General features: G+C 39.8%; 2 protein-coding genes across 8 annotated transcripts in view; both read right to left on the minus strand.

Moving 5' to 3' along the window:
• Nucleotides 1-251: 251 nt before the first annotated feature.
• mnd1 (meiotic nuclear divisions 1 homolog (S. cerevisiae)) lies at nt 252-15047 on the minus strand. Its single transcript, XM_069689760.1, has 8 exons — nt 14202-15047; nt 13075-13140; nt 12009-12066; nt 10198-10346; nt 9044-9118; nt 8821-8935; nt 3515-3559; nt 252-1006 (listed from the first exon to the last, which is right to left on the minus strand). Exons 1-8 carry the CDS (start codon nt 14202-14204, stop codon nt 900-902), a joined length of 618 nt encoding a protein of 205 aa, XP_069545861.1. The 5' UTR covers nt 14205-15047; the 3' UTR covers nt 252-899.
• A 73-nt stretch (nt 15048-15120) lies between these two features.
• The window catches only part of trim2a (tripartite motif containing 2a), a 30096-nt gene continuing 17530 nt past the window's right edge, over nt 15121-27686 (minus strand). For 4 of the 7 annotated variants that reach the window (XM_069689755.1, XM_069689754.1, XM_069689753.1 and 1 more), the window contains exons 2-12: nt 26901-27079; nt 25137-25374; nt 24403-24554; nt 24043-24223; nt 21581-22304; nt 20473-20576; nt 20088-20255; nt 19202-19382; nt 18652-18722; nt 17626-17766; nt 15121-16691 (exon numbers count right to left, since the gene is read on the minus strand). In XM_069689755.1, coding sequence (XP_069545856.1) covers nt 16539-16691; nt 17626-17766; nt 18652-18722; nt 19202-19382; nt 20088-20255; nt 20473-20576; nt 21581-22304; nt 24043-24223; nt 24403-24554; nt 25137-25374; nt 26901-27034 — 2247 coding nt within the window. In that variant the 5' untranslated portion in view covers nt 27035-27079 and the 3' untranslated portion in view covers nt 15121-16538. Of the gene's footprint in view, nt 16692-17625; nt 17767-18651; nt 18723-19201; nt 19383-20087; nt 20256-20472; nt 20577-21580; nt 22305-24042; nt 24224-24402; nt 24555-25136; nt 25395-26900; nt 27080-27686 lie in introns of those variants that run through there. The other 3 variants (XM_069689758.1, XM_069689757.1, XM_069689759.1) reach the window with 3 other exon arrangements.

Genomic DNA, 27686 nt, shown 5'->3' on the forward strand with positions numbered 1-27686 from the left:
CATTGGCACCGTCAAGTAGGTCAATGAGTAAAAACAGAACTCACAACTAAATGTTTTGCATCTGGTTTGATGGAACAAAAAAGCACTGCAACAGTCATTCTATACATTTAACGACTGCAGTGTTCCCCTTTTTTTGTCATACGGAAAGTGAATGTGCAGCCAACAAAACAGTTGTGCTTTTGTGGCAGATTCTGCAGCATTCCCGTGTCGATTTCTAAAGAAAAACAACTGCACAAACAGGACTGCAAAACTCAAGAGCGTCATTTTATTTGCAATATAAAACAAAACAAGGTTCCACTGAAAGTAAATGTACTAGTAAATATTGACAGCATCATAAACATAACATATCCTCTGTAATTTGATTCTGCCATCTGCCCTTTTTGTAAATGAAGATTCCTGAATGTCAAAACATTAAAAAAAAAAAAAAAGGGAAAATGTAGAAGAAAAAGTGCACAAGTACTTGAGTCCAAACCATCTGTTTAAACTATGTAAATTCAATCATTAGCAACGCAGATGCAGTCAGTGTTGATCCCTTTCCATCATCAACTTGGATCTCAGTTTTCATGCAAACAGGTGTCCCAAAAAGTCCGGCTGCTAAGTTGTTTATCACATGACCCCGTCACCCCTCACAGCCACTAATGGTTGGTTCAGTCTCTTCTCTGGTTGCACCGAAGAAACGTATCCGCTGATGATAAAGTCCATCTGCTGCTGCCAAAAATCACTGCTTTTCGTCCTTATGTAAAGCCCACCCACAGGCTGTGAATGTGAATCCTGGTGCACTTATTTTCAGTCTAATACTCAGAAAAGAAACTACAAATGCAGAGAGCAGGTATGTGGGCTTCAAACAGAAGCTTAAAAAAACTGATTTGTCGATGATTGTGCCCATGAAAGGCTAGCAGTTAGTCCATGTAGTCAAAGTCTTCGGGGATACCGAAGGCTTTATTAATGCGGCTGTCTTCAAAGGCAAACTTCTTCTTTGTCCAGGATTTGATGGCGAAAACATTGTCTGAAAACAGAAATTCAAACCCATTACATAATTAGATCAAATACGCCGACGCATCTGCCCGTTCAGTGTTCTGCAGATTTACAGCAGAGTCAGGCTGAGAGTCGGAGAATATTCCTGGACTTGTGAGTGATGGATGTGTCGAAGGACAAAACCATCTGCTCCGGGATTCTGAAGCATTTACTCGATGCTATTTTGGCTGAAGATTTAATTTTACTTCCTGAGCAGCAAACATCTCACTTCAGTGAAGATCTGTACCACCTGGAATGAATTGGGATGATCAGGGGGAATCTCGGGATTAAGGGGGCTCTATTGCTGCCTTCAAAGGGACTGTAAAATATATTACATTTTAATAAAATGCAATTTTACATAAAATAAACTTGTTTTTTTTTCATCCAGATTAATTTTTTCAAAATTTTTGCCCTTCATAGGTAAGAATTTGGGCACTTCCTGTCTAAACATGTTCGTAACTGACACATGATTTAGTTTATAGTTTTTATTTGCATTTTCACACCTTTACTCAAACATGAAAAGGAGGTGGAAATATCTCCAGAACCTCACAATTATGAGGATTTGTGCAATGTTTTATATTTTAACTTAGCCGCTTTATTAGTTGAAGTCTCATGTCAAATTCCTACATCTGATTATTACCCTTAACAAAAGATGCAGGTGCAATGTTGCACTTGAATGCAGCACAGCACACTAGTGCGCTTGAGCAACATTAGTACCTGTGTTTCATGTGTTTATGTGACCACTGGTAGGTAACTTTAAAAAATTACATTATTTTACTTCCATGTAACTCTTGGTCAAAGTCTCTGTTTACTGTAGTATAAACGGTTGTCAGAACAGATCATTTAGAATCACATATCTTTAATCTGATGATTTACGATGTTGAAATCATCCCGATCATCTAAAATGAACATACATTTTCAACATCAGCATAAGATCGTATGATGACTTCTTATTGTAGTTTATCCAACTAATAATTAAATGAATGTATGACTTATAACTATAAGGAAATGTTTTAGAAGGGATTCATGAGACGAGCTGAAAACCTGTAACTAGTTTAAAAAGAAAATCTAGTATCTTCCTGTGGACTAACGCAGGTCTTATCAAGAGCGGAAAGCCAATAAACTGTAAGTTACACTATTAGTAATACTTTTCACTTGAAACCTGCAAATGACTGAACTCCAATTTTGATATGACCAGTGACTAAATGTGTCTCACTGTAACATGGCTACGTTCAAAGCTGCACATCATTTTCAAAAAGTGAGGCTTTGAGATTTCACAGAACAAACAACAGCTCCAGATAATTCAATATATTAAGCAGGGTCATCAGTCAAAGCTGGAGGGGTCTGGGGCTGCAGAAATAACGCTGAAAACAGCAGTGCATGTGTCATGTTTTGTTCAGGGAAAAAAGGCTGAACAAAGTTGAAGCTATTTCTTTCACCAAGTCTAGAAGATTTGGCTTTTCTTATTTACAAAGTATTACTACTTGTTATAACAGCACAGCAACGAACATTACAGCCTGTAATGAAAAAAAAAAAAAAAACGTTTTAGTTGTCTTAGGACGGCTGCTGTACATCGTAGCTGTGAGGAAACACTTTAATGCGAATAGGAATGCACGTTCGTTTCGAAATGTCCACCCCAGAAGAAGGAAGTACAAGTTGTGGAGGAAGCGAATATGACTCAGTTTGTCCAAATGAGCTAAATTGTATGAAAGCAAAGCCACAACGTGTCAACCAAAACTGACCATGTGCCAACAGAAAGACCACAGACTTTGCTGATCCCCGAAGGTCCGCCGTGTCTGAGGTTATCGCTCAGGTCAACAGAAGCACACAGAGAGCCTAAGTGACTCCTGGGAGGTGACGGCAGGACTTGAAGTGTCCTTACAGCCTTCACTTTGTGAATGTGAGTGTGGGTTTGGGTACGCTCCGCAGGGAATCCTTCGCAGTCGTTGCGTTCGACTGGGCGTAGACCGAGGGTTCATTTTGAAACTATTGGAGCAGCTTTAACTAGTTGGTATGCGCCGAAACCAGCCAAAACTCTACCACCAATTACATCTCGGAAAAATAGCTCGACCTCACCGTCATCGCACTTAACTACTGACACTGGTCTCACATTGGTGAACATTGCTGTTCAAAGAGGCTGAATGCACGCTAATGCACACAGGGTTCACAAACTATTAACGCAGCAAAGAAAACTGAATCTGTGAGCAATAGTCTGACAGAGCCAAGCTTGAGAAATGCATCAGAAAACAGTACAAAAGTGCACCCAAAGAGATGTCAATCACTGTCTTCAATCATCAGTTTAAAAGCCAGGAATATTCAATTTAGTACAATACAAAACAATTACAGTTGGCAAGTGCTCACTTCTTACCGAGGAGACCATCAAATTGTTCATCAAATGTTGAACACAAAAAAAATGGGTTCATTTTCTGTTACTTAAATATTGCAGCTTTAATCCAGACTTATTATGTGTGCATGTAGATGAAAATAAATGATGACTCACCTGTCCATCTGGAAACAGCATCTTTCGCAACAACATTTGACTTTTCTGCAAAACAAAATTTGTGATCAGTAAATGCATTATATCTGTAAAGGCCATCAGTCTATTTACTACTCATCCAGAGCCGGATCTCAGTGCCAGCAGCTTCAAAAATTGCAAATGTGGCTTTGCAGCAGCAAAGCATATTTCTGTCATAAAAAGACTTCAAAGACACAAGCAAACTCATTACAATAACATCACCAGTTAGATGACGAGCTTTGCTTCATCGTGCTGTAAAAAGACTCCGAGAAGTTGAATGTCACGCGTGAGATTTGAAACAGAACATCAATGTCCATTTAGAATTTGGGTCCATTTGCTATGCTTTGTTTCTTTAGTTACCTTTAGTGCTTATGGGTCAGACCCAGACATTGTGCATATGTAAAATAGGCCAAACAAATAAAAGCAAATGAAAGCTTAACGTAGGAGTTCAACTGACAGTCTGTCTTCTCCAGAGAGGAAAATACTTTTTAGAACTAATGTACGACTGGTAGATTAAATACAAATAAAACTGCCACAAAACAAAGAGCATAAAATACTAGACAACACAAACATAATGAAGGTTTGCATCACTCAGTCAGCCTGATAATACCTGACCCAAATACACTGTGTCACTATAAAGGTGAGGTGTTAGGGTTGGGTCGATGGTCCAAATCCATCAAGAAATCTGTACTTTTATGTTTTTCCTTCTGTGTGGTTGTAAATAAGATGCGTGTATTCACACGTCATACATACATGTCATACGTACATGTCATACCGAGCAGGCACATTAGCTCTGATGCGTTTGCCCTGCCAATGTCTGGTGTTTTTTAAACCCCACCTATAACCACAACAGCTTATTAGTAACTATGGGTGTGGAAACCTTTGTCAAACAACCTGACCTGATAAATGCAACATAATTCACAACGTGGTGTGAACCACCACTAGTTTTCCCGTTGGTTATCACAGTGAGCACGACTGTGTTTTTAGTAGTACTTTGTTTCTAATCTAATGAGAGAACTTAAACAATAACTCCAATCCATTGATTTAAATATTGCTTTCTGAAAACAGCAGTGCATGTGTCATGTTTTGTTCAGGGAAAAAAGGCTGAACAAAGTTGAAGCTATTTCTTTCACCAAGTCTAGAAGATTTGGCTTTTCTTATTTACAAAGTATTACTACTTGTTATAACAGCACAGCAACGAACATTACAGCCTGTAATGGAAAAAAACAAAAAACGTTTTAGTTGTCTTAGGACAGCTGCTGTACATCGTAGCTGTGAGGAAACACTTTAATGCGAATAGAAATGCGCGTTCGTTTTGAAATGTCCACCCCAGAAGAAGGAAGTACAAGTTGTGGAGGAAGCGAATATGACTCAGTTTGTCCAAACGAGCTAAATTGTATGAAAGCAAAGCCACAACGTGTCAACCAAAACTGACCATGTGCCAACAGAAAGACCACAGACTGCTGATCCCCGAAGGTCCGCCGTGTCTGAGGTTATCGCTCAGGTCAACAGAAGCACACAGAGAGCCTAAGATGGTTTTAATACCAACAGTTGCCAGAACAGCGTAGTATCTATGCAATTCACAGTTTTGCTTGTTAGTTTTTAAGAAAAAAAAGGAAGCAAATTTATAGTCTGAACAGAGACACAGTTGAGGAAGGAAGTAACACATACTAGTTATCCGACTTCTGATTTTTGAATGAGACTTTAGTATGGACATTCACAATGATTAAAATGTGTGTAATAACAGCAAAGAGCTTGAACCTTGAAGATGCTCTCTGCACCTCAGAGTATCGTGGTTACAGCTGTCCTACATGCAAGAACAGGTCTGGGCCCATTCTGCAAGTTCAGTCCAACCTCCTTCAGCAGCAGACATAACATAATGTGATACACTGGGCACATATTTGCATGCATGCAGCTCACCCAGTACAATTCAAGCTTCACTGAGGGGAGATGGTTATCTGGAACAAAGCTGTGTGTGTGTGTGTGTGTGTGTGTGTGTGTGTGTGTGTGTGTGTGTGTGTGTGTGTGTGTGTGTGTGTGTGTGTGTGTGTGTGTGTGTGTGTGTGTGTGTGTGTGTGTGTGTGTGTGTGTGTGTGTGTGTGTGTGTGTTAGTTAAAAAAGAAGAAAGAAGGACCTGCAGGCATGTGGAGACAGTTGAAAGTGAGAGCAGGCCTGTTGTTTCTGGATTTATGTAGTGAATGTGTTTATGATCTGTATCTGACATGCACTGTTGTGGAATTTCAGAGCCGATAACAACAACAGATGACTTATCCATTTAATAAGGTGGCCAGTGATACAATAACAGATGATATTCATATTATTCACACTTATAAAAGTAAAAATGTGATGAAAGGAATATATTCATTCATTTGTCAGTCTGCGAACACGATAATAATTGATTAAGTTACCTTAAATACTGTTATACTTAGATTAACAGGGAATTGTGTTTGTTTCTATGTTGTTTGAGCTTTTGTGTTTAACGCTGCTCTCATTTATTTCCTAGTTTTCACGGTGTTCCATGTTACCTCTGTAATAAAACTTGAATATGGACATCAGTAGGAAGCGTGGACTCTTTCATGACCAGAGTTGTTACACCCGTCACTACAACAAGATGCAAATGAACAGCAGCCTCAAAAATGGCCGCAGTTGAATCCTCACCTCTCTAAATCAGTTTGAACAGAATTACACACTTCAAACTTCACACCCTTCATGAAGGGAGGATTCACTGCAACACTGTTGTATCAAACTGCATTAGTTTTATACACGTGTACCTAATTAACTGGCATGTGAGCACAGTTGTACGATGTCAAAAACTCTATATGCCAGGTTATATTTATAAACAAGGTGTCCAGCTGCACTTGACAAAGTACTTGCATGGTAGCCTTCGATTTGTTCGGAACGAGGGAGACTCTACGTGGGGATTCAATTTTGGGTTGCAGTTGACAGCTGTTTTATGATTGAATAATCTTTTGGTCAATAAAATGCCAGAAAACAGTCACAAATTTTTCATGACAACGTCTTCGCTGATGTATTTAAACATATTGTTTTACACTGCTGCTTTACTCGCTCAGTTTCCTATCAGAGTCTAAGACAACAATCAATCACATCTGAGAAGCTACAACATGTGAATATTTGGTATTTTTTGCTTTTATCTTGATTGTTATATTGCTTAATTATAAGATGGCTATGAATTCCACCTTTTAGGTCATTTGCAATAAGAGCACTGTTAAGTGCAGCAGTAAAATGGCTTATTTGGACAACAAGTAGGTATCAATAATCTGCCTGTGTGTCCATACGACTGTCAGTGGGGGAAAAAAAACAGCCAAATTGTGCGCAGACAAAACGCAAACATGGTGCAACATCGGGAGGTGCAGGTAAACAGAGCAGATATATTCGTGACACCACACATCGGTCGATAAAGTTCCACACCCAATTTGCCACAGGTCAGCTGGAACACAAACATAAAGCGCTGTAGGATCTTTTATACCAGATACCTGTGTGCATTGTGAGGCCTGGAAGAGGTGTGCAACAGCCAGTAAAGGAGTCGAGTCCAGTGGTCTTGTCTTGTCTTTGTGTTTTTAAAAGTTTTTAACCGCAGCACTGTGAGCTGAGAAGTCAGAGGTTTATTTAGACTGCAATCAAAACTGACACAGGACTCTGAAGACCAAAAGATGTCTTCGTTTCAGCAGGAAGCATTACATGCTGTCTTGTGTCCATATTTAACTAGTTTGTGGTTCAAGGTGATATTTCAAAACGCATGAACGTGAAAGCATGTTGTGGGACCACTTATGTTCAGTTTTCACTTCCTCCTACATATTTTAAGTAATCATGAGAACCCACACGTTTGTTCTCAGCAACGCAGTGACAAGTATCTCACGCTGGGTACACACCTTAAAATCATGTCTGAGATGTCTGACACAGGAAGATAAGCTGCATCTAATTGTGTTTCACAGGCCTGCTGTGATTAGTCAGTGAGGCGTGCATTTGTGATCGTTACTACATAAGGTAACTACATGAGGTAACGTATGTGACCTCTTTTAACAGCCAATCAGCTTGTCAGCTGATCAAATTGGCAGAGTTTTGGACAGAAGAAGGAGAGGATCACTTCATCAATTCCTTTGAGGAACAGCCGTGTCTGGAAGAAAAGTCTAAACGATGGAACTGACCAGAAAGGCGTTAAAAAAGCCCGCTCGGTATTCAATGTGAGGCAGCGACACATGGGTGGCTCCAAATTCTCAACCCTGTCGTTTTGTTTTTATATTTTTGCTGTTCCATCGCAACTAAAACTGCAACTGTTGCAAGTAGCTCACAATCACTCTCCTCATTCATCTTTTAAGATGCTACAAAATCCTATCTAAATATGAAAAAGGCTGAAAAGCCAACAGTTCAGATGGAGGTGCAGAGTCGTTGCTGTGGAGATCTTACACCGTCTCGTCCAGTTCATCTCGTCACAAATCTTTGGTCTGAACTGGGCTTTAAATGCATTTGGATAATTTAACACCTCATTTAAATCAGTCTGAAATCCAAGACGGCTTTCAGTAAAATGTGCGAGGAGGGAATTTGAGGGCGTAAAATACGATCCGTCACATCCTGCGTGTGTTTAATTATGAGCTTTTGACTGAAGGCCAAGTTCAGTGCAGCGCTGCCGGCTGGAGGTGTTTTCTGCTATTATTTCCATTAATGCGACTGTATCTGTGTTGAGTGATTGGTGAGTTGAGCAACTACAAAAAAGGGTGAAAATTGTTCACGTCTGCCAAGTGCACCAAAGTCTCACTGGCACCACCTCAATATCTGACAGTGTGGGAGGCTGCAGCGAAAAATAATCCGGCTCCAACTGCACAATTGTGTGTCATTATCTGGTGTGAAAGCACTTGTCCATGCTAAGTTGAAAACTACAGAAGCTTCCAGCTCTTTCCTCTGCCTCCTTTTAGTCAGAGATCCCACATGGATGCAGAACAGTACCATTTTTATGGATTAGACACCTGATGGTAGACTCCACTGCTCCTTGTTATTCTCTCAGGAGCTGAATTCACTTTTGGAGCCAAAATCAAAGCTTTCAGCAACAACTTCTCACAGTAGAACTTGAAGCTAATTAATACTTGGACTGTAATAATTTACAAAGAACACATGCTGTGGTGTATCAGTGATGCAACGCTTGATTAAATTAACATGAATTTAAAGTCCCATTCTGTATACTGCTTGTAGACTGCTTTACTAGGTTGTGTTAGTTTGTACAGGGGGATAATATATTTATTTTTTTATTTTTTATAAATCGGTTGGCATGTACTCACTCGTCTCTTTAACGACTTCGGGGTCACATTCTCGGTACTTCTCCAACTCGGCCTGCAGCTGTGTTCGTTCCCCTCTCAGAGCCTGCAGCTCCTTCAGTAGAGCGCTTCGTTCTTTCTACACACATACAAAGATATTTTTTGAACTCCTTTTGTTCGGTTTCATTTACCGAGACATTAAATTAAAGTATGAATTTTGTGTGCTATCATATGAACGTATTCTTACCGTGTCTTCACGTCCTACTTGTGCTTTTTTAACCACTTTCTGTAGAGACGTTTTCCGCTGCTTGGAGTCAGAAATCTTTAAAGCACAAAAGAGTTATGTTACAGTTGACATTAGCTCATTAATAAGTCTATAGACAACTGAGATGTTCCTGAACTGTGACATTTAATCAATAATAAAATCACTTTTAACTTACAATATTGAAACAGTGACTGACTAATACAGAGGAATATGACTGTAAATTCATAGTGGGTTCATGAGTCCTCACCAGCATATTAGACACTAATGCACGAATGTGTCATTAACAGCCATTTATATTGCTGTTAATTGAACTGTTCAGGCATGCATACAGATAATTTGGCAGCAAGACGAAGCTGTGTTGTAGTCTGTACATCGCTTATTATTCTATGGTGACACTTATTTGTCATCTTTTATTCATGCCATGGAGCAAACAAATTTGCATTGCTGTTTAAATAGATGCATGATGATCTGGTGACCAAATGCTGTGGCTCCTCACTGTCGGCTGTCCGCGTATGGTCCGACCAAACGTGGGTATTTAGCGAGAGCTCGCTGCTTCACAACATTTAACTTCTGTCCCAGAAATCTGGTGGCTAACGTTCTCCGAGGAGTCGCCGCCCTCGCACCATCTGTCCGCCGTGCAACAGGCGAGAGGGAAGTGGGTCATCACAGACGACGACACGTTCAAGGATGCGCGGTGTAACTTTCCGTGGCAACAGATCTCTCAGAAACAGACCAGAAGCAGGTTTCTTTTTATCTTTTTTTTTTTTTTTAATCTGGTAATTTTTTTAAAAATAAAATAAATATTGGATTTAAAACATACATAATCAATATATATATATATTCCTATACATACTCTGAGAAACAGCTCATTTGTGTTTTCTTCCTGTTTCTTTTCACCTTATATGAGCAGAAGTTTTTTCTGGACTGTGTTCGTCACATATTGACCTCATTACAGTGAACTACAGTGAGCAGTGTCCTCTTAAACCAGAAAACACAACAACTCTGTGTGAGACGAAACTCTATCTTAAATCAAATTATGGTTTTCAACAGAAAGATGCAGAGATACTGTGCATCACAGCATAAGAACATCCCATATGTGCCGTACATGAGACCAGACTACAATCAGCTGCACTCACCTGCTTCTGCAGCTCGTCCAGTTTGTGCTTGCGAGCGTTTAAGGCCTTACTGGGAAAGGCCCAGTAGTAGTTGGATGTGCCAACTCGTTCACAGTCCACCATGTTGTCATCGACCAGGCTCTGCAGCACTTCCTTCACAGACATGGGAGCTGAAAGCAGCACAGAGGAGACAGCACACTTTTCACATTCAAATCTCAATTTTTTTTTTTTTAATCATTATATTGCTTCATAGTGGAGTTAGTAACATCTATAGATTCATGAGTTGGTTTTAAAATCTAAAATGCATCTGATGTTTAGTATATTTCATTCAGCTAAGGATTTAAAAACTGCCAGTCATCACTAGGTCTCCTTTTTGGCAAAGTATGCTCCAGAAAGGTTCACAAAGCTGAGCCCACACATCTGCAGCTTCTCTGGCCGTTTTTATACTTATCTGAACACGGCATGAGAGAATGTAACAGAGCAGGAGTTATATCTTGAACAGTGTCAGCGGTGAAATGAGATACTCCCACGCGCTTCGCTCAGCCGATCCACTGTGAAACTGAAAGGCCTTATCTGCCGAGAGGAGTTCGAACGGCAGCAAAAAAATAGAGGACTGGCAGCGAGGATTGAAAATGAAAAACAGTCTGGATGGATTAACCAAACTTGGTATGTGCTCAGCTCAGGAACTGCCTTCTTCTCTGTTCATGTGATTCCAACGGCTTTTTGCCCTTTTCTAACTTCAGATCATTTTTAATGATTACCAGTATGTTATTACCACTTCTAGCTGAGATCACTCCCTTGGCCCCTTTTCTCACGTTTTTCTCCTTCTACAGGAAAATGTGCCCACAGTGCAGATCTCTTGTTGCCCCCCCCTCCATCACTCTGGAACTACACTGTGCCCAAGTACAGGGGCCTGTAACATGTGCTTTTAATCACAGCAGCAAGATCCAGTTTCTCCAGATTCATGCTTTGTCCATTTAAAAACAAAATCCCTCCTCAGTCCATTCCAACCAAGCCAAACACAGCATCGTTCTTCTGGACAGTCTAGCACTAAAAAAAAAAAAAAAAAAAAAAAAAATCTAAGTTTGTATGTTTATCCGTTTTCCCTCGATGCTCATAATGTTAGGCTGATGTTTTACGAAAGAGCTGAAAGCTTTCAAAAGTTCTCTGAAATGTGAGACTACTGCTATTGATAGGTCTGCTGCTGCTTATTCAGACTAAATATGGCGATTGCAAGTCCTGGTTGCCATGGTAACTCGGTAAGCATGTCACCAGTGTTTTCAAGAATGCACGAGGGTGCACCGTTGTTGATGCTGTCTGTACAGTCCCTGAAAGAAAACTAATGGGATTCTACTAAAAAAAAACAGAACATTGAAGAAATTCATGCATGTTTTATCCCATTTGTTACTTGCCAAGCACATTTTAGTTTTATTCTCTTCTCCTATTATTATTACTAATAATAATAATACAGAACCATTTAGATAAAGAAACTACTGGAAAATCTTCTGCTGGTCTCACAAACATTCCTGACAATTTTTCAAGTGATTGTCTTAATTTAATTCATAGTTTATATTTTCTTTAAGAATTAAGTTGTTTTTGGCAGTTTAGACTAAAAAAAAACAACCAAGTAAATGGGTCCAAAACATGCAACACAAATTAACAGTATGATCTATGAGAATATAAGATGTGTTTTTTTTAAGAGTGATGTCTCTGCCAACCTGTAGATTTCGTTGGAAATATTTATTGAGACACCAGCGAGGGAAACAATAAAAAGACTGTACATGTTTTACACATAAGGGCAGTTAATGACAGTTCTGTTGATCACTACTCACTTATGCCTTTTGTCTTCGGGGCAATCTTCTCTATGTCTTTGAGTTGAAACACATCTTTCTGGAAAGAGAGTGAAAAATATAATCAAGGATTTCTTTTTTCATTAAATCCAAAATAAAGGAAACATTTAACAACCATCTCAATCAGTTTCTACATTGATGGCTTAGTGCCACTGTATTTGGGCTCCCTGGACTTTAATACAGTTGATATAATTGTTTTAATTATTTATATATCAGTTTACCTATTTTTAGGCATCCCAGGATATTTTATGTTTTTTACTATTACCTGCCTGGTTTAATTCAACTGCAGTACTAAAATGTTGGAAAGCACTTTCTACATCTTTTGTTAGTACTATTATTAATAGGGATGGGCATTTCGTGCAAATATACTATTCAATTAAGTTTTTATATTTTAACGACTATTTGGATATTTGAAAATCTTGTCCCCTCCCTAATCATTAGATAGCTAAATGACCTCACATGCAAGGACTCAAACAGTGAATGTATCTATCTAGTAAATATATGATATAATGACATACTCAAAGCTTAGAGATTTAACTATTTCAGTTTTTTTTTTTTTTTTAAATGGATTCACATTCATAACATAATAATCTCATGTTGGTACTGCCTTGTCCATTCATGTTAAGTTTTTATCAGGCTGTGTATGTGCATGATGAGAGTGTGTATGAAAGAGAAAGACAACCACACAGTGATGAGAACAACATGTTTTGCATCTGAGGCAGCTTTTTGAAATGAGGACATAAAAACTTCCTCTGTGCCCGTTCATGTTTTGGTAAGTACTTTGCATGTTGCTTTTATCTCCTTCCCAAAATGTAGGCATCCTAACTCTGTATTAACAACTTTAAATCAATACTCTCCTTTTTCAGATTGTGAAATAATAGTAATTTAGTAACATAACAATAGTGACCAGTATGAGTAGTGATCAGCTTTTAAATCCATGCAGTCGCAAGTATAACAAAGGTAGCAGAGACATAGAGGGGACATAGAGGCTGGGACACATATCACACAGATATCATATCTATGGGCCACCTGCAAAGAAAAAACTCACCGATTCAAAGAAAATTTCCATCATGCGAGTTCTCTTCTCCTCCAAACTCAGTCCTTTCTTCTTGGACTGCAACAGAGTTTGATGTGATTACTAATTCACAAAGCAGTAACTGATTTAACAGATTTGCTGAACTCCTGTTATTTACATGCAACAAGGAGCGAGACATATCAGCATAAACCACAGCACTTTGAGATAGCAATTTGTCTTATGGGCCGGTGATACTACCAGCAGAGCTGCAAATAACAATTGCTTTCATTATTAGTTAATCTGTCAATTATTTTGTCAATTGATTGAAAATTGTCAGAAAATGATGACAAATCTCAATCAGTGTTTCCCAAAGCACCAGCAGGAGCCTAGTATGTCTTATTTAGTCCAGACCAACAGCCTACAACTAAAAGATATTCAGTTTATTATCATGGAAGACAAAAAGAAGCAGACCATTTTCACATTTTAAAAAGCTGGAATCAAACACTTTAAGCATTTTTTTTTTCATAAAAAATTATTCAAAACAATTCACTCGGTGATCAAAATGGTTGGTGATTAATTTTCTGCCGCTCAATTAATCTCCTAATCGTTGCAGCTCTAACTTCTGAATGAACTGTACGTCTGTCCTCCTGCATGAGTATTGTTGTAATGTGGCCTCCGACCAGCAGCGGCAGCACTGAGCAACGACAACCTTCACAGAGGAGATAGTTAGTGGATGAACTAACAGGTTTATGGGCCAACAGAAATTACCCGCACGTAACCGAACCGAGTCGTGTTTTTGTGCTGTATAGTCGCCTGACATCTACCCATGTTCTCTCTGCAATGACTTCATATCCTCACTGGTTCTCCATAGCGTAACTTATAGAGCACCGGAAGTAGACGTTTCACACCGGGCAGCGACGCGCCAATGTAATTTAGTATGACGGTCCTGTTGATATTACAATTGATATGGCCACAACGACGCGAAACGATAACCTCGTAGCACTTTCGCTTAATGCATAATGTGAAACGAACCTTACGTGTTAACTGCTGCTTAGTGAAGGTAACGTTTCTGATAGCTCAAGAGATTACAGCCTCCAGATACGTGAGCGTCGGTGGACCTCTCGACACTGCTCTGCAAATCAAAGTAAACATTTACCTACCATTTTGCGTTGTATACTGTACGAGCAACGACCACTAACATCAACGATTTAGGCGCTTAAATGTAATACTGCGCGATTCCGTTTGTAATCCAAACAAGAAGAAGTGTGTTCAGGCAGGACTGAATTTCCCGCGCTCGGCCGTCACTGGTTAGTGCTGCGTTCAAGGCTCCTCGTAAACGCCTGTACTCCACATACTTTTAATATCAACAGAGCGCCGTTAACAAACCAAGGTTTTCACGCAAAAGATATTAGCTTGGTGTTGTATTACGTGGCAAACAAACATAAACAGAGTTACATATCGTGTACAATAATATAAATGTATTTAATATTTCTATAGATAAATAAAACAAGAATATACTGTAAGTATTGCTCGTAAAGTCAATAACAGCAGCAACATCATTAACCCAAACATCTGCGTCAATGTCAGCTGGACAACTACAACTACAAACTGTGGAAATTGTTATAATGTATGCCTGGACATTTGTTAAGTTGAGAAACTACTATGTGCATAAGTACTTTGTGCTACGTTGTCCTGTTGAAAAAGATAAAATATTAGAAATTCAAAACAAAAATAGGCCCACACCGACATCACACATTCTAAATCAATTGAATACGTTTACTTAAGTTTAAACACTACTTGCACGCTCCGTGATTGTCACACCTCTCAGTATTGACTATCATTTAACAAAGAGACTTCTCCAATTTTAAAGGTGGTTACAGATGCACTGTTGTTTGACTTCATCTCGTCTCGTGATTTTCTTACGCCCTCTGCTGTCTAACAAAATAAATTGTTCACTTACAGACAGCAGAGCAGACATAAAAGCACTCAGAAAGGAAAACTGCTTATATTTGTCTAGGTTTGTTTAGCAGCATCATAGTAAATTCAGCTTACCTCTTTTACACAAACCCAAACACAATATTATTTTCTATGGGCACTTTAATTCCATTTGGCATTACAAATATAAACAAGACAATGGAAAACAAATGATTTGACAGGATCGTGTAGAAAATGGATGACCAAATTCAGGATAACAAATAATGACAATTGTGTGCTTGAAGACAAACAATGTCTGAGCAAGGCTTTCTAACAGGAGCACAGTGCATTTTCACAATATACAACTCAACTGGTAAACTACATATTGCATCTTTCTTTTGAGAAGATAGACAAATTGTTTCACTAAAATACAACCTGTTAGTAGTTCTAGACATAAGAGCACACAGAGAGGAGTGAAGGTGATCGGAGTTCTGCTGCTCTGATAGATGAAACCTACTTCCAGCATGATGAACACACCTTTCAAACAAAGACTGACGCACCCTGTCGAATGTATTTTCAGCCTTTTACTCAAATTCTGCCACAAATTCAAAGATGTTTGCTCATAATCACAGCAGATTGTGAGTTGTGTTAAGAGGCCTCATACACAACCCAAACACACAGGTGCATTCACACCTGCACAACAGAGGCCTGCATATCAGGTGGCTTATGTTTGGAACCTTAATTTATCACAACACACGGTTAACATTTGTCTTGCGCACGCAAACACACAAAATGTGGTTTTCCAAAACCAATTAAGCCCTCAGAGTACTGTGTTAATTTAAAGTGATGACATAGTTCACACTAAACAGTTGTTTTCACACAGATATAATTATTATTTCTTATGGTAATGTTTGTACGTGTCAGCCTGAAATTGCTTTATATATTGTGCTCAGTACGCTTTCAGGTGTTAGTTAGTAAAAACAGCATGCTCATGCTCGAAAATAACCTGCTACTACACTAGGTGAAATATTTATTTTATAGTGAACAGGCAAAATGTGAGGACTCTTAAGGGCATCAAACAGGAAGCTGCAGTTATTCTTACTAAATGGAAATCCATTATTTCTCAGGTAACTATATTTACTTGGATTTCAATCTCACTTAACACAGTGACCAGCCAGTATTTTATAGGAACAGATGCAATTGCATAATCTTCCAGTTTACTGTCGGGTGATGAACAATCCAAGGACTACCTCGTGTTCAATATTAAAGCTTCATTTTTTTTCCCAAATCAGCACGGTCAAGATGGAACGTGAACAAGGTTAAGAGTGACTCCTCAAAGCACCAATCAGCAGCAGCCATCTGTGAGTATCAGAGATCCTCTCGCTCCCACAAATAATCCTTTTCTATTGTTTTCTTCAGCATCAGGGGTCAAACAGATGGCACGACGACAGCGCGATTCAAGGATGAATGGATGAGTGGGTGAGTGCAAAATCTTCCAGTCGCTCCATACTAATGTTTGTGTGTGTGTGTGTGTGTATATATACATATACACTGTACAAGTTGTGCGTTGAGAGGAGAGGGGGCTACTGCAGGTAGCGGTAGACTTTGAAGCAGTGGTTGCCGGAATCGGCGACCACAACGTGTCCGTCAGAGGTGAGCGCCAGTCCCTGCGGGCCGTAGAGCGGGTCGGCTGACGTGTTGATGTAAGAGAGGAAGGAACCGCTGCCATCAAACACCTGAGAGAAAGAGAAGGCTTGTCAGTGTTTGGTTTGTATTTATATTTGGAGTAAAACAAGGACATGCTTTGCTTTACATAAATTAAAAGTCATGTGCAATTAAGTCCTTCAATGGTTATGTTAAGTGTAGGTGAGGTAAAGTAGCACACATAAATGGCATTTTGGGATCTTGTGGTACAACAGGTATTTTGATCTTTGCAAAATAACGTCAGTTTATGATAGCAGATAGACACCAAACTCCAAACACAAATATTGCGAGTGAGTACAATTGAATATGATTCCTCTACTAAAACATAGAATGTATTATAATCTGTCAAAGAAAAGATTCTTTCAGTTCTGAGATGGAACATTAACACTTTATATTGAAACAAGTAGAAACACTGCTGAAGTTGAATTTGTCCAGTGTGTTATCCAAGGATAAAAAAAAAAAAGACAAATACTTCTTACTTACTTCTTCTGCTTCCTAATGGAAAATCCATTTAGTTACACTTAATTTTAATAAAGTATGTGATTGATTTCATAGTAAGAGGGTAATCAAAGTGACTGAAGTGGTTGTTTGAAAATGTGGCCTGTTAAATAAGTACATTATTTAGAAGAGGAAGCGAGAATTGTTTCTTATAATTTATTTTCATGTTAAGTTTAGACTCCACTGTGGACGCAGCTTTTTCTGTGCAACTAATGCAATGTTATTTTGGCAACATTACATTACATAGTATGATGGAAAACAGTAAAATAGCATGACACCAGATCAAAAAGAAAAACCATCAAACAAAATGTCTTTGACACAGAGTCTGTCAAGTGTAGAAATGAACCATAAAGACATTCTGTACTCTGTAACTCAGACAGCTGTGACTGCTGCAGGGCAGTAAAGCCGACCTCTGCTTGTTTTTTCTTGGCACTTGTTGAGGTGAGACGTTTTGTACTTTGCGCTGACCTGTATCCGGCTGTTGCCCCAGTCTGCTACTATGATGTTTCCGTTGACGTCCACTGCCACTCCCGTGGGGGCGTTGAACTGCCCGTTGCCTTCGCCGTTAGAACCAAACTTCAGCAAGAACTCCCCCTCTGTGTTGAACACCTACAGTTTGGTTTTGAAGGAGGAAATAGAAGAGAAATAAGACATTTAAATTACTACAAAAGCAAAATATTGCACCTATGGCATGTGAGTGTAGTTAGTAAAATATACAAATTAAGTTGCAGAAGGTTGGCTATTGCTTTTGATGCCAATAGTTCATTATATTGTGCTCTTAGCAGGAGTAATCATTGATGAGCTTCAGGAGAAGATTACTGGTATTATTCTTTTTCTTAGGCCTTTTTTTTCTTCCAGTGTTTTTCCCTTCTGGTATGTTTGCAATTTTAGATTTGTAATGTTAATTATTTTGCCTAGTAAAATACACAAATGAATACATAAGCTTAAGTATTGTTATTAAAAAAAACAAATTAAGAGTTTCCCTGTAGACATGCATATACCTTCCTTTAAACAATTATTTGTGCCTGACTTATTTAAGAAATCTTAAAAGTAGATTTACTCCTGCTGAACACAAAATGTCTCCCACTTTACTGAGTGTAGTCAGGGACCTATGCCAAACACAGTGCATACTGGACTATGATTGGTTGCCAGACTAAGTGTGATGTCACAAAATCTTGCTGGGACATCCAGATGTTAAACAGAGACAAACTCTCCCCCTTCGATGGGTGAATGTGAGAACAGCCCTGTACTGTCATACATCCAAATGAAGTAACAATAGGTAAACACATTTTGCCTGGAGAGGCCTTTAAGGCTTGTTTATGTAAAAAGTAAAAAAAAATTTTTTTTAAAAAACAAAAAAAAACCAGCAACAACATTCTATCGAACATGCCGTAATTTTTAGTTTTAAAAACGGACTAAATGTCATCTTCAAAGATTCGATTTTGTTTCCAGTACAGTTGTAATATACTTTCACTACTCTGACATTGCTCTTACCTTGACTGAGTGGTTATGGAAATCTGTCACAATGATTTCATTGTTGTTGTTGACAGCAGCAAAGTGAGGGCCTGGGTTAAAGAAAATAAATCAGAAAAAGGGTTAAGACATGCGTCATTTGTCTAATTCTGCAAAAAAACATAGAAATGATTGAGATCATCAAACATTTGCCTGGCAGATGTGTGTGGAAAACATGCAGCTTGGTAATTTAATGCAGTAAAGTGAGATAAGATTCATTACTTTAATTAACGGTATTGTGAGAAAAAAAAAAAATGAGGATTTTTATGAAGCTATTCATAGCATGATCAACATGTTCTGTGGACATGTGAGTTAAAAATGTATGTAATGACCAATGCAGCGATTTATTGGACTGAAGTTAAAATTCACTCTACATTCACTCAAGCTCCCATCTTATCTCTAAATGTAGAGAAACTCAGAGTCCGGGCGATCGGGGTCTTTATGGTTCCCGTTTTGTCATTCGACGTCATTCCAGCATGCAGGTGTGAGCTGGTTGGAGAAAGACTGTGCGGGGGACAGTGCACGGTATTACCATTGAGTGTACCTGCAAACTGCCTGTCACCGTTGCCACGGTTACCGAACTTGGTGACCAGCTTGCCGTTGACCTGGAAGATGAAGACGCAGCAGGCCTTGTTGTCGACTACAATGATGTGTCCGTTTCTGTCCACTGACACACCTTTGGGACCCATCAGTTTCCCCGAGCCGATTTTGTTCTGGACAGAAAGAGGATTTTATATTTCTCCGATACGGGGGCAATATTTTTTTTTTCAATTTTTCCACATCAGGAAACAAATAATAACTCTTAACGCAACAAATTATCAGCATTAGTATTTATAGTAGCAGATAAATGACAAGTAGACAGTCCCCTTAGGATTGTACACTAGAAAACATCCATGACTGCACACACACACACAAATAGTTCTGTGACTGTGGTTGATAAAAGGCCTGCATTCAGTGAATGAACCACAGGCTGCCCCCAAGTGGAACATGGGAATATCTCACATCCTGCCATTGCAACTCTCTTGTTACTTAAGAATGCAGAACAACTTCTATTAAATTATCCAAATATCCAAACCATGAAACAAATCATTTCTATTTTAAGATATGCAATTTCTACCATAAATAAACAGAGACTGAAAGGGGAAGCGGAAACCTGCATGAGTACATCTCTTAACACTCCAGAAATTTGCAAATGAGGTGTGATGATTGTAAATGGCCAAAGGAGGAGCATCTGGTGCAGCTGTACTGCTGTCTGAATAACAAAGAACTCAACCTAAATTTCACAACAATCGTATGGACCTTTTAAAAAGTGGTGCAGTGTTGCTATAGGGACAATATAAATATTGAATAACAGTATTATTGTGAAATCCCAGTTAACACTAACACTGACACTAGGTAATGATAAAAGTCTGACTTACCTTAAACTTGCCATCACATGAAAAGATGCTGACCCATTTGTTGTCATAGTCGGCGATGATGATGTCACCGTTAGGGTGGACGGCCACACCCGTCGGCCGCTGCAGTTGGCCCGGAGTCCGGCCCCGGATGCCAAAACGACTTTTGAACTGGCCATCATTCGAAAAAATCTGCAAGAAACAAGAAAATTAGATTTGAACATCGATTACATTTTCAAGGTTCCACAAGTTCACGCTATATACTGTATGACAGCAGAAAATTAACAAAGTACAAAGGCAGCACTGTTGAACTCCACAAAGTACTAGTACATTATAGTTTTCCACCAGTGTCCTCTGACCACAAACCTGTTTTCTGAGAGCAACAGGAAGCACAGGAAGTTCCTCTTACCTGGACACACTGGTTGTTGCTGTCTGCTATCAGCACCTTTCCCAGAGAGGACGCAGCCACTCCCTGCAGGTTAGTGAACTCCCCTTTGTTTCTGCCTTTTGTGCCTGTAAGACACAAAATACAGCCAAGTTCATGTTGGACTGATGATGTGATGTGTTGCTTTTGACATTTTGTTGAACCTGATACTTGAAATGTGCCTTTATGGAGTTACTTGCACGGTGTTACTGCCTGTGATCAGGTGAGACCTTCCAAAGGTGACGTAATGCTCCATATTAGCACCAACAGGCAGCAGCAGTCCTGATAAGTTTGTCTACTGTATATTACTGAAATATTGTGGCGTGTGGGCCATACTGATTAATTACCATTCAATTGTTTTAATTATTTATTCTTTATTTCTTATTTGTTTTGGTAGAAAAATGTGAAATTTTTTTTCATTAATACTTCCAAAAGAGTGAGGTTATGTCTTAAAAAAATAATAATTCTAAACTAAAACAGTTAAACCTCAAACCCCATTCATTTAACAATGTCAAAATTGACAAATACAGAAAAACCTCACATTTGAGAAGCTGAACAAACAGAAGATGTCTGGCTTTTTTTCCCCTTTTGGTAAATAATTAGTCATTTGTCAAAATTGTTGTGAATACTTTTTCTGTTGATCAGCTTTAATTGATATGGACTCTACTGCACACAAGTTAGGTCTAAAAATATTTTACAGAAATGAGACGTTTGAGCTCCTCTGACATCTGGCAGATTTACAGTGTTGATCTATTGACCAGGACGAACTATTGTTTCAAATGTTATTGCCACCTGATATTGATGCAAACATAATATATGCATTAGTCAATACCTTACATGGAGAAAAAAAAAAGCTTTACTTATCTTCTGATAATCCTATTTTTTTTTTTTTTTTTAAATAAAACCACAATGATAAACTAAATAGGCACCTGCATAAGAACATACATTTTGGGCCACTTTGTAATCAAGTGCTTAAACTAATTGTAGACATTTATTTACACCAACTAAACACTGATAGTTACCTGGTATTCCAGGCTTATTTCAACTGATACCAAAACAGCCCTGAGGTTTGAGCTCCTGCTGCCGTTCTTACCGATTCTGAAGATCAGGTCGTCCTCGATGGGATTCTCTTTCCTCCTCCCTGTGCTGTACATACTGGCCGGCCTCTTGATGGCCTTCTGCTTGATGTGTCCGCTGCCTGGAGACTTCAGCCTCTTCTTCACACCGTCTGAGGTTGGCAACACATCTATGGATTTGGTGGCCTTTATCTTAAAGGGGCTTCCTTTAATATGTTGTTCATATAAACGCAGTGATAAATTAAAAGTGCCCTCTTTAGGAGCTGTGAACAGGTACTCATACGTGCCGTTCTTGTTGTCCAGAATCTCTCCGTCACCTTTGCTGCCTTCAGGTGAGGAGATTTCCGCAGAGATGACTGCGTTACCCATCTTGCACAGCTCTCCGTCTTTGTCCTTGGTTGTTATGGTGATGGACGTGGACATGCCCACCACACAGTGCCGTAACCCTTCACCTGTTGCCACGGTCTCCGAGGCCACGGCGTTGGTGGTTACAATAGTGCCCAGGTTGTGGATGGACTTCTTCAGTCCTTCGGTCTCCACGAGGAAGTCCAGCTGGTCGTTCTCTCCGGGCTGCAGCGGCAGCTCCTGGCTGGCCAGCTCGACGAGACGCTCGCTCATCTGTTTCTTCACCAGCAGCACCTCGGCCTCGGTGCCGTGGCTCAGCGCCTGCTCCGTGAAGTTACAGCTGCTGTTGATGCCCTCCTGGCCCTGCAGCAGGGTGTCCAGCTGGGCTTGGAGCACCTACACGTGGACACACCAGAGGACAGCACGGTCACATTCAGATTACATGAAACAGTGGGATTTTCCTGATTCCACTGAGTATGTTAAAGAGGCTCGAATATACCTGGCATCATTTTACAAGAATATTACATTTTTTTCCCTCTTGTTCTCTCTTTCATCTCACAGATTTATCTTTATCCCTTGAGGATTCCCGATCCCCGGGTGGGGAACCACTGAAATAGACTCTTCTTCTGCAGTCAAGCCATCATTAAAACCTAACAGGCTTCTCTGTTTTGGAGGAGGGACAATCAAAAAAGATTTCTTCTAAGGGATCAAGACCAGTGGGAAAATAAAGCATGACTTGTCAGCATGAAGGGAATCTGAGCTCATTAAGAACATGTTGGCAGAACATGTTCCAGCCACTTGCTGGATTTATTTCCACTTTTTCCCCAAGAACACAATATCATTAAAACAAGCTCACATGCCTCTCCCTAAGAAATAGATGTGACATCATGGGTCATGCAGCAGCATGAAGATGTGTGATAAACAATCTGATTTAAAAAAAAAAAAAAAAGAAGAAGAAGAAGAAGCATATTTCAATGAGAAAAGTCACAAGTCTAAAATGACCTTTTCTGTGTAACTGAATTGTTGCTAATGTGGTCACGTATGAATTAATATAAAGAAGTAAATCAACTGATGATCCATATTGTGTTAGTTAATAACATAAACTCCAAGTAAGTTGATCCTTTGTTAACTATGAGCAACAGGAATTGATGAAACCTTCTGCATTAAATCATCATGAGTCCTGCATTAGCTGTGCATTATGTGTCGTAAAACTTTGATGTAAAGTGTCTTTTTACGGTAACAGGTCACATTCAGATACACTTTAAACTAACCTTTAGGACATCACCACCCACTCATCAAAGCACCAAGGCAAACCCACCTGCATCTGGCCATCCCACTCCTCTTCTCTTCCAAAACGAGAGGCCATTACGTTGTTTATCTCAAACCGGAGTCAAACGTTTCATCCAAACGCCTTCAGCTATCCCACCCTGTCGACTGATTCACACAGTGACGCTCTGAAGATCTCCATTCACACTGTGTTTGCAGCATGAAGAGCAAAGCTGTACTGTATTCCCTCGCCACACATGACACACCCAAATCAAGCACACGGAGTACACTGGCTCCATCTAGCACCAGCAGCAGCGATGCAGCTGAAAGTCACAGATCTGACTTCCCCTTCGGGGCTCCAGTGTTTTGACTGCACACCAGCCAGTGAGTTGTAAATCATTAGCAGCACATGTGATGAATCTCCCTAAAGGGAGCAGCAGCAGGCTCTTAACCCAACACGGTGATTGGATGTCTGGTCGGGGTGGTGCACCAACTCCACCAACCCCCCTGTCAGTTGCAGCGGCTCAGGCCAGCTGAGCCCTTGACACACAGATCAGCAGAAACAGCCTGATGAGTGGTCTGTGATAGGTTGAAGGCTCTCCAAAAAGAGATTATAATGAGGTCAGTGTTGCATTCATTTTAATGATGCACTAATGTTTTTCCTCTTTTATAAATTCCTTACGTTGCATAAAGACTCAGTGTCCAGTTAATACAGCTCCTTTAAGAGCTAGATAATAACAGCAAAGTGTGTTACACTGATTAAAACACTCAGACAAAACTTATCACCACCAGATAGTTTGAAAGTCTATGCCGAACGTTGAAGCAAAACACTAAAACTACACTCTACATTACTGTCACGCCACTTCACCTTCTGCTTGAGGCCGTAGTTGACCTCCAGCTCCATGAGTAAAACACTCTTGCGGACATTGAGGGTCTTCTGCAGCTCATCAAAGGTGGTGTGGATGTCCTCCTCAATGGAGCTCTTCTGATTGGTCAGCTGCAGCAGGATCTCCGACAGCATCTGCAGGGCCGAGTCGATCTCTGGTAATCTGAGAGCAAGCGGAGGGAACGCAGAAATGAAGAGAAAAGACTGTCAGCCATATGACCCAGTGGGAAAATAAAAAGGACGGCTGTGTTCATGCCATCATGGTCACTGCTCGGGAGTGATATGCTTAAAGCGTGCAGTGCAGTATGACGACATCGTCAGTGCATAATGCTCCTGTTGTACCTCTTCTTGACAGCATCCAGCTGATCCTGTAATGAGGCCTTGTGTTGTTCCACTACATCTTTCAGAGGCACAGTCGGGTGTTCTCCATGTTCCCCGCTGGTGCACTCCTGACACATGGCAGTCTCACACGGAGGACAGTAAAACTCCATGACCTAAGGGACAAGAAAAGTAGAGATCGGACTTTAAAATGGGCATTTAGCAACATTATAGCAACGTCAGAAAGTTCACCACTTTGGTACACACTGAAATATTTCAAAAAATATGGGTAAGATTGCTTGGAAATTTTAAAAAGACATTAATGGTCCTAAAAGTATGACTTGGTCCGGCTCCAACATGAGGTTTATTTTGCTGATTTTGAATGAAAGCTGCTGCCATAGCTGTAACCTCTCATTAAAGTTATAAATGACCAAATAAAACACTATTTTTAGTTATTTAACCATCTCCCAAGACAAAGTTATGTTGAACATTCAGTGAACATTTAAATCTACCACAAAAAAAAACTGTAAACCAAAAATGTAAAAGTAGTAAGACTATGAGAAAAAAGAAAGACTGTCCAGATATGGTTCCTTAAAGGCTTAGACTCCGTCTCAAAACATAACTGACCTACAGAGCTGGTTTACACACTGTCACTTGTAACACAGTTTAGAGATTTGTTGCATGTTATGTGATCATAATTGAGTATTTTGTGTGTAAGTGTGCGTGTGAGACCAGAGGACAGTGTGAGTAACTCTTACGCTGCCTCCATGGTTGGGGCAGGAGAGCAGTTGGCCCGTAGCCACGGTGGTGATGTTGTTGAGAGCGGCGGCCTCCTGGCTGCGGCTGTCCGGCGCCCGCTGCAGCACGTCCATCAGGTTGGTGATGAAGAAGTTATTCTGCAACGCCGCCACACCTTTCTCCGGCAGGATTGAGGTCTGGCGGCACACGGGGCACGACAGTGTGAGGCTGTGGGCGGGGATGTAATTCTGCAAGCACCTGGAGGAGGAGAGGATGGACTGTGAAAAGTTACATTAAACAAGATGGTTTTTGTCTTGAGATAAGATTCAATAATATGATCAACGACTCCATTAACAGTTATTCCAGTCTATAGAGTGTAATTTTCCCCCCTGAGGCCATCTAGTGGTTGAAATGTTTACACTCAGATTTAAGGTAGCACAGCACACTGAGGCTGTGTTCCAAATGACATAGTTAATGCACTAAAATAAAGCAATCGAATGTGTTAGGACTCTCACTAGAATTTGAATTTTGACTGGGCAGTGTTAATGTCTCAAACCGCACGCTGCCATTCCGCACTTTACGGAAATAACCGCAACATTTGAATGCATCATCTGCCAACATATATGCAGCTATAATTATTTTACCTGGAAATGAGCACGTTATCATGCCCTCTGATTCACACATTCTGTAAACATACTGATAGCTTCTATCAAACAGCAGTAAAGTGGTATTTAGTGAAAAATAAACACTTTTGTGCAGCTTCAGCTTCCACAGACGCCTTTATTTGAAAATTCCTTTTGTCGGTGGTCATTTATTTCATCTTTTGGATATGAAGTGCCATCACTTCATCATTTTACCCTTTTACACATTTGTGTGCAATGTTGCCATAATTAGCATAAATACTTGAGTTATGGTCACAAACATGTTTTATGAGGTCAAAGTGACCTTTGACCACCAAAATCTACTCAGGTCATCCTAAAACGTTTGAGCCAAATTTGAAAAAAATTCCTCCATGCCGGCAGCAGCTTTTGCAGGTGGCTTTTGTAATTTCATGTGTATATATATGCATATATGAAATTACATATATATTATACATGAAATTACATATATATAAAATACATCATCACCATTGCTTCGTAATAAATTTCACTATACATGTATTTACATCTTCTTGGTCAGAAATATGGGAGGCTTTCTAACTTTAAGGAGTTAGTGTTAGACTGCACCTTTAACATTCATTTAGTTACTCTGAGTTGTTGTTTCGTTTTATAAATTAGGGAAAAATATAAAGCTGGATGAGTGTTATCTTGCAGAGGATTAAGGAAAATCAAAGTCAAGGACAGAAAATGATACATATTGCTTCATATTAATTTCAATGTTAAATATGGGAGGTGATCTCATATTTATCTCTGAAACAGATCCACCATCCAAAAAGAGGAAACAACTGCATTGTTAAATGTTACAGCATAATGACTCTCCAGAAGCAACCAGAGCAGAGGGACAGCCAGGCACAGTCCACAGTGTCTCTTTTGTATCAGAAACAAAGACTTTGGTGAGTTCAACACACCAAAGTCAAACAGCAGTGATGCAAAACCATCTACTGTGAAACAATACACAGAAACAATGCAGTAGTGATTTAAAATTATGACTTTTTTTTTACTACATCTTCCTCGTACTGTCGCGCATCCCCTTTATATGTGAATTTATACAAATAAAAAGGTCAACTAGCCTGAAATGGAGAAAATGTACAGGGCTAAATAGAGCAGCTTAGTAACTCCACTCACCTCTCACAGAAGGTGTGCAGGCAGGGCAGTACTTTGGGGTTTTCGTAGCGGTCCAGACATATGCTGCAGATCAAGAACTGCTTGTCAATCTGGCGGACGACGGGACTGGGAAGAGTGGAGCCTTCACTGGCCATCCTAAAACTCTGACATAGGAGTCCCTCTTCCTCTTACCCTGCACCCTGCGGAGTGACACAGAGGGAGCACAGGCCCAGTGAGTACAGAACAACATGGCAGCGCATATGATCAAATGCACAGTGACGACGTCATGACGGAGAGTGGAAATCTGTGGGGGGTAAAGATCAGAGTGGGAAGGCAAAGACAAAACACCTTCCTCCTTTCATCCTCTTAGTGAGAGAGGAAATGCCAAACACACAGAGAGAGACACCAATCACCGCCTGTGGCTACAGGCTTTAAATCAAACCCATAAAGTAATACAATTAGAGACAGTGGCTGTAAACATCCTGTCAATAAGTAGGACAAAACTCACGACTGGATCTTCTTACTAATGGTAGGTGGAGTAAACTCAGTAATATGTAATCATTATATCGATGGGAACAGATATAGTATATGAGAAGGTGAGAAGGGGCTGAGAGGTCAAAGTGAGGTCAACATCAAATGTTTGCAAAAGTGTCAACTGATGAACTGATGTTTTAAGACTAAATGTTTTTTTGTTTTTGTTTTTTTTTTAATCAATTTATACGTATTCATAGCAACAGTCAATGTGTCCTTAACTTTACAGCTTATGATCCTTCATAGTGAAGTAGTGTTTACATTTGACTCAGTGTC

This window comes from Brachyistius frenatus, unplaced genomic scaffold (genome assembly GCF_029030835.1).
Source record: "Brachyistius frenatus isolate BFR_SWC_R1_liver_20210118 unplaced genomic scaffold, ASM2903083v1 Contig_7, whole genome shotgun sequence".
Taxonomy (NCBI): domain Eukaryota; kingdom Metazoa; phylum Chordata; class Actinopteri; family Embiotocidae; genus Brachyistius; species Brachyistius frenatus.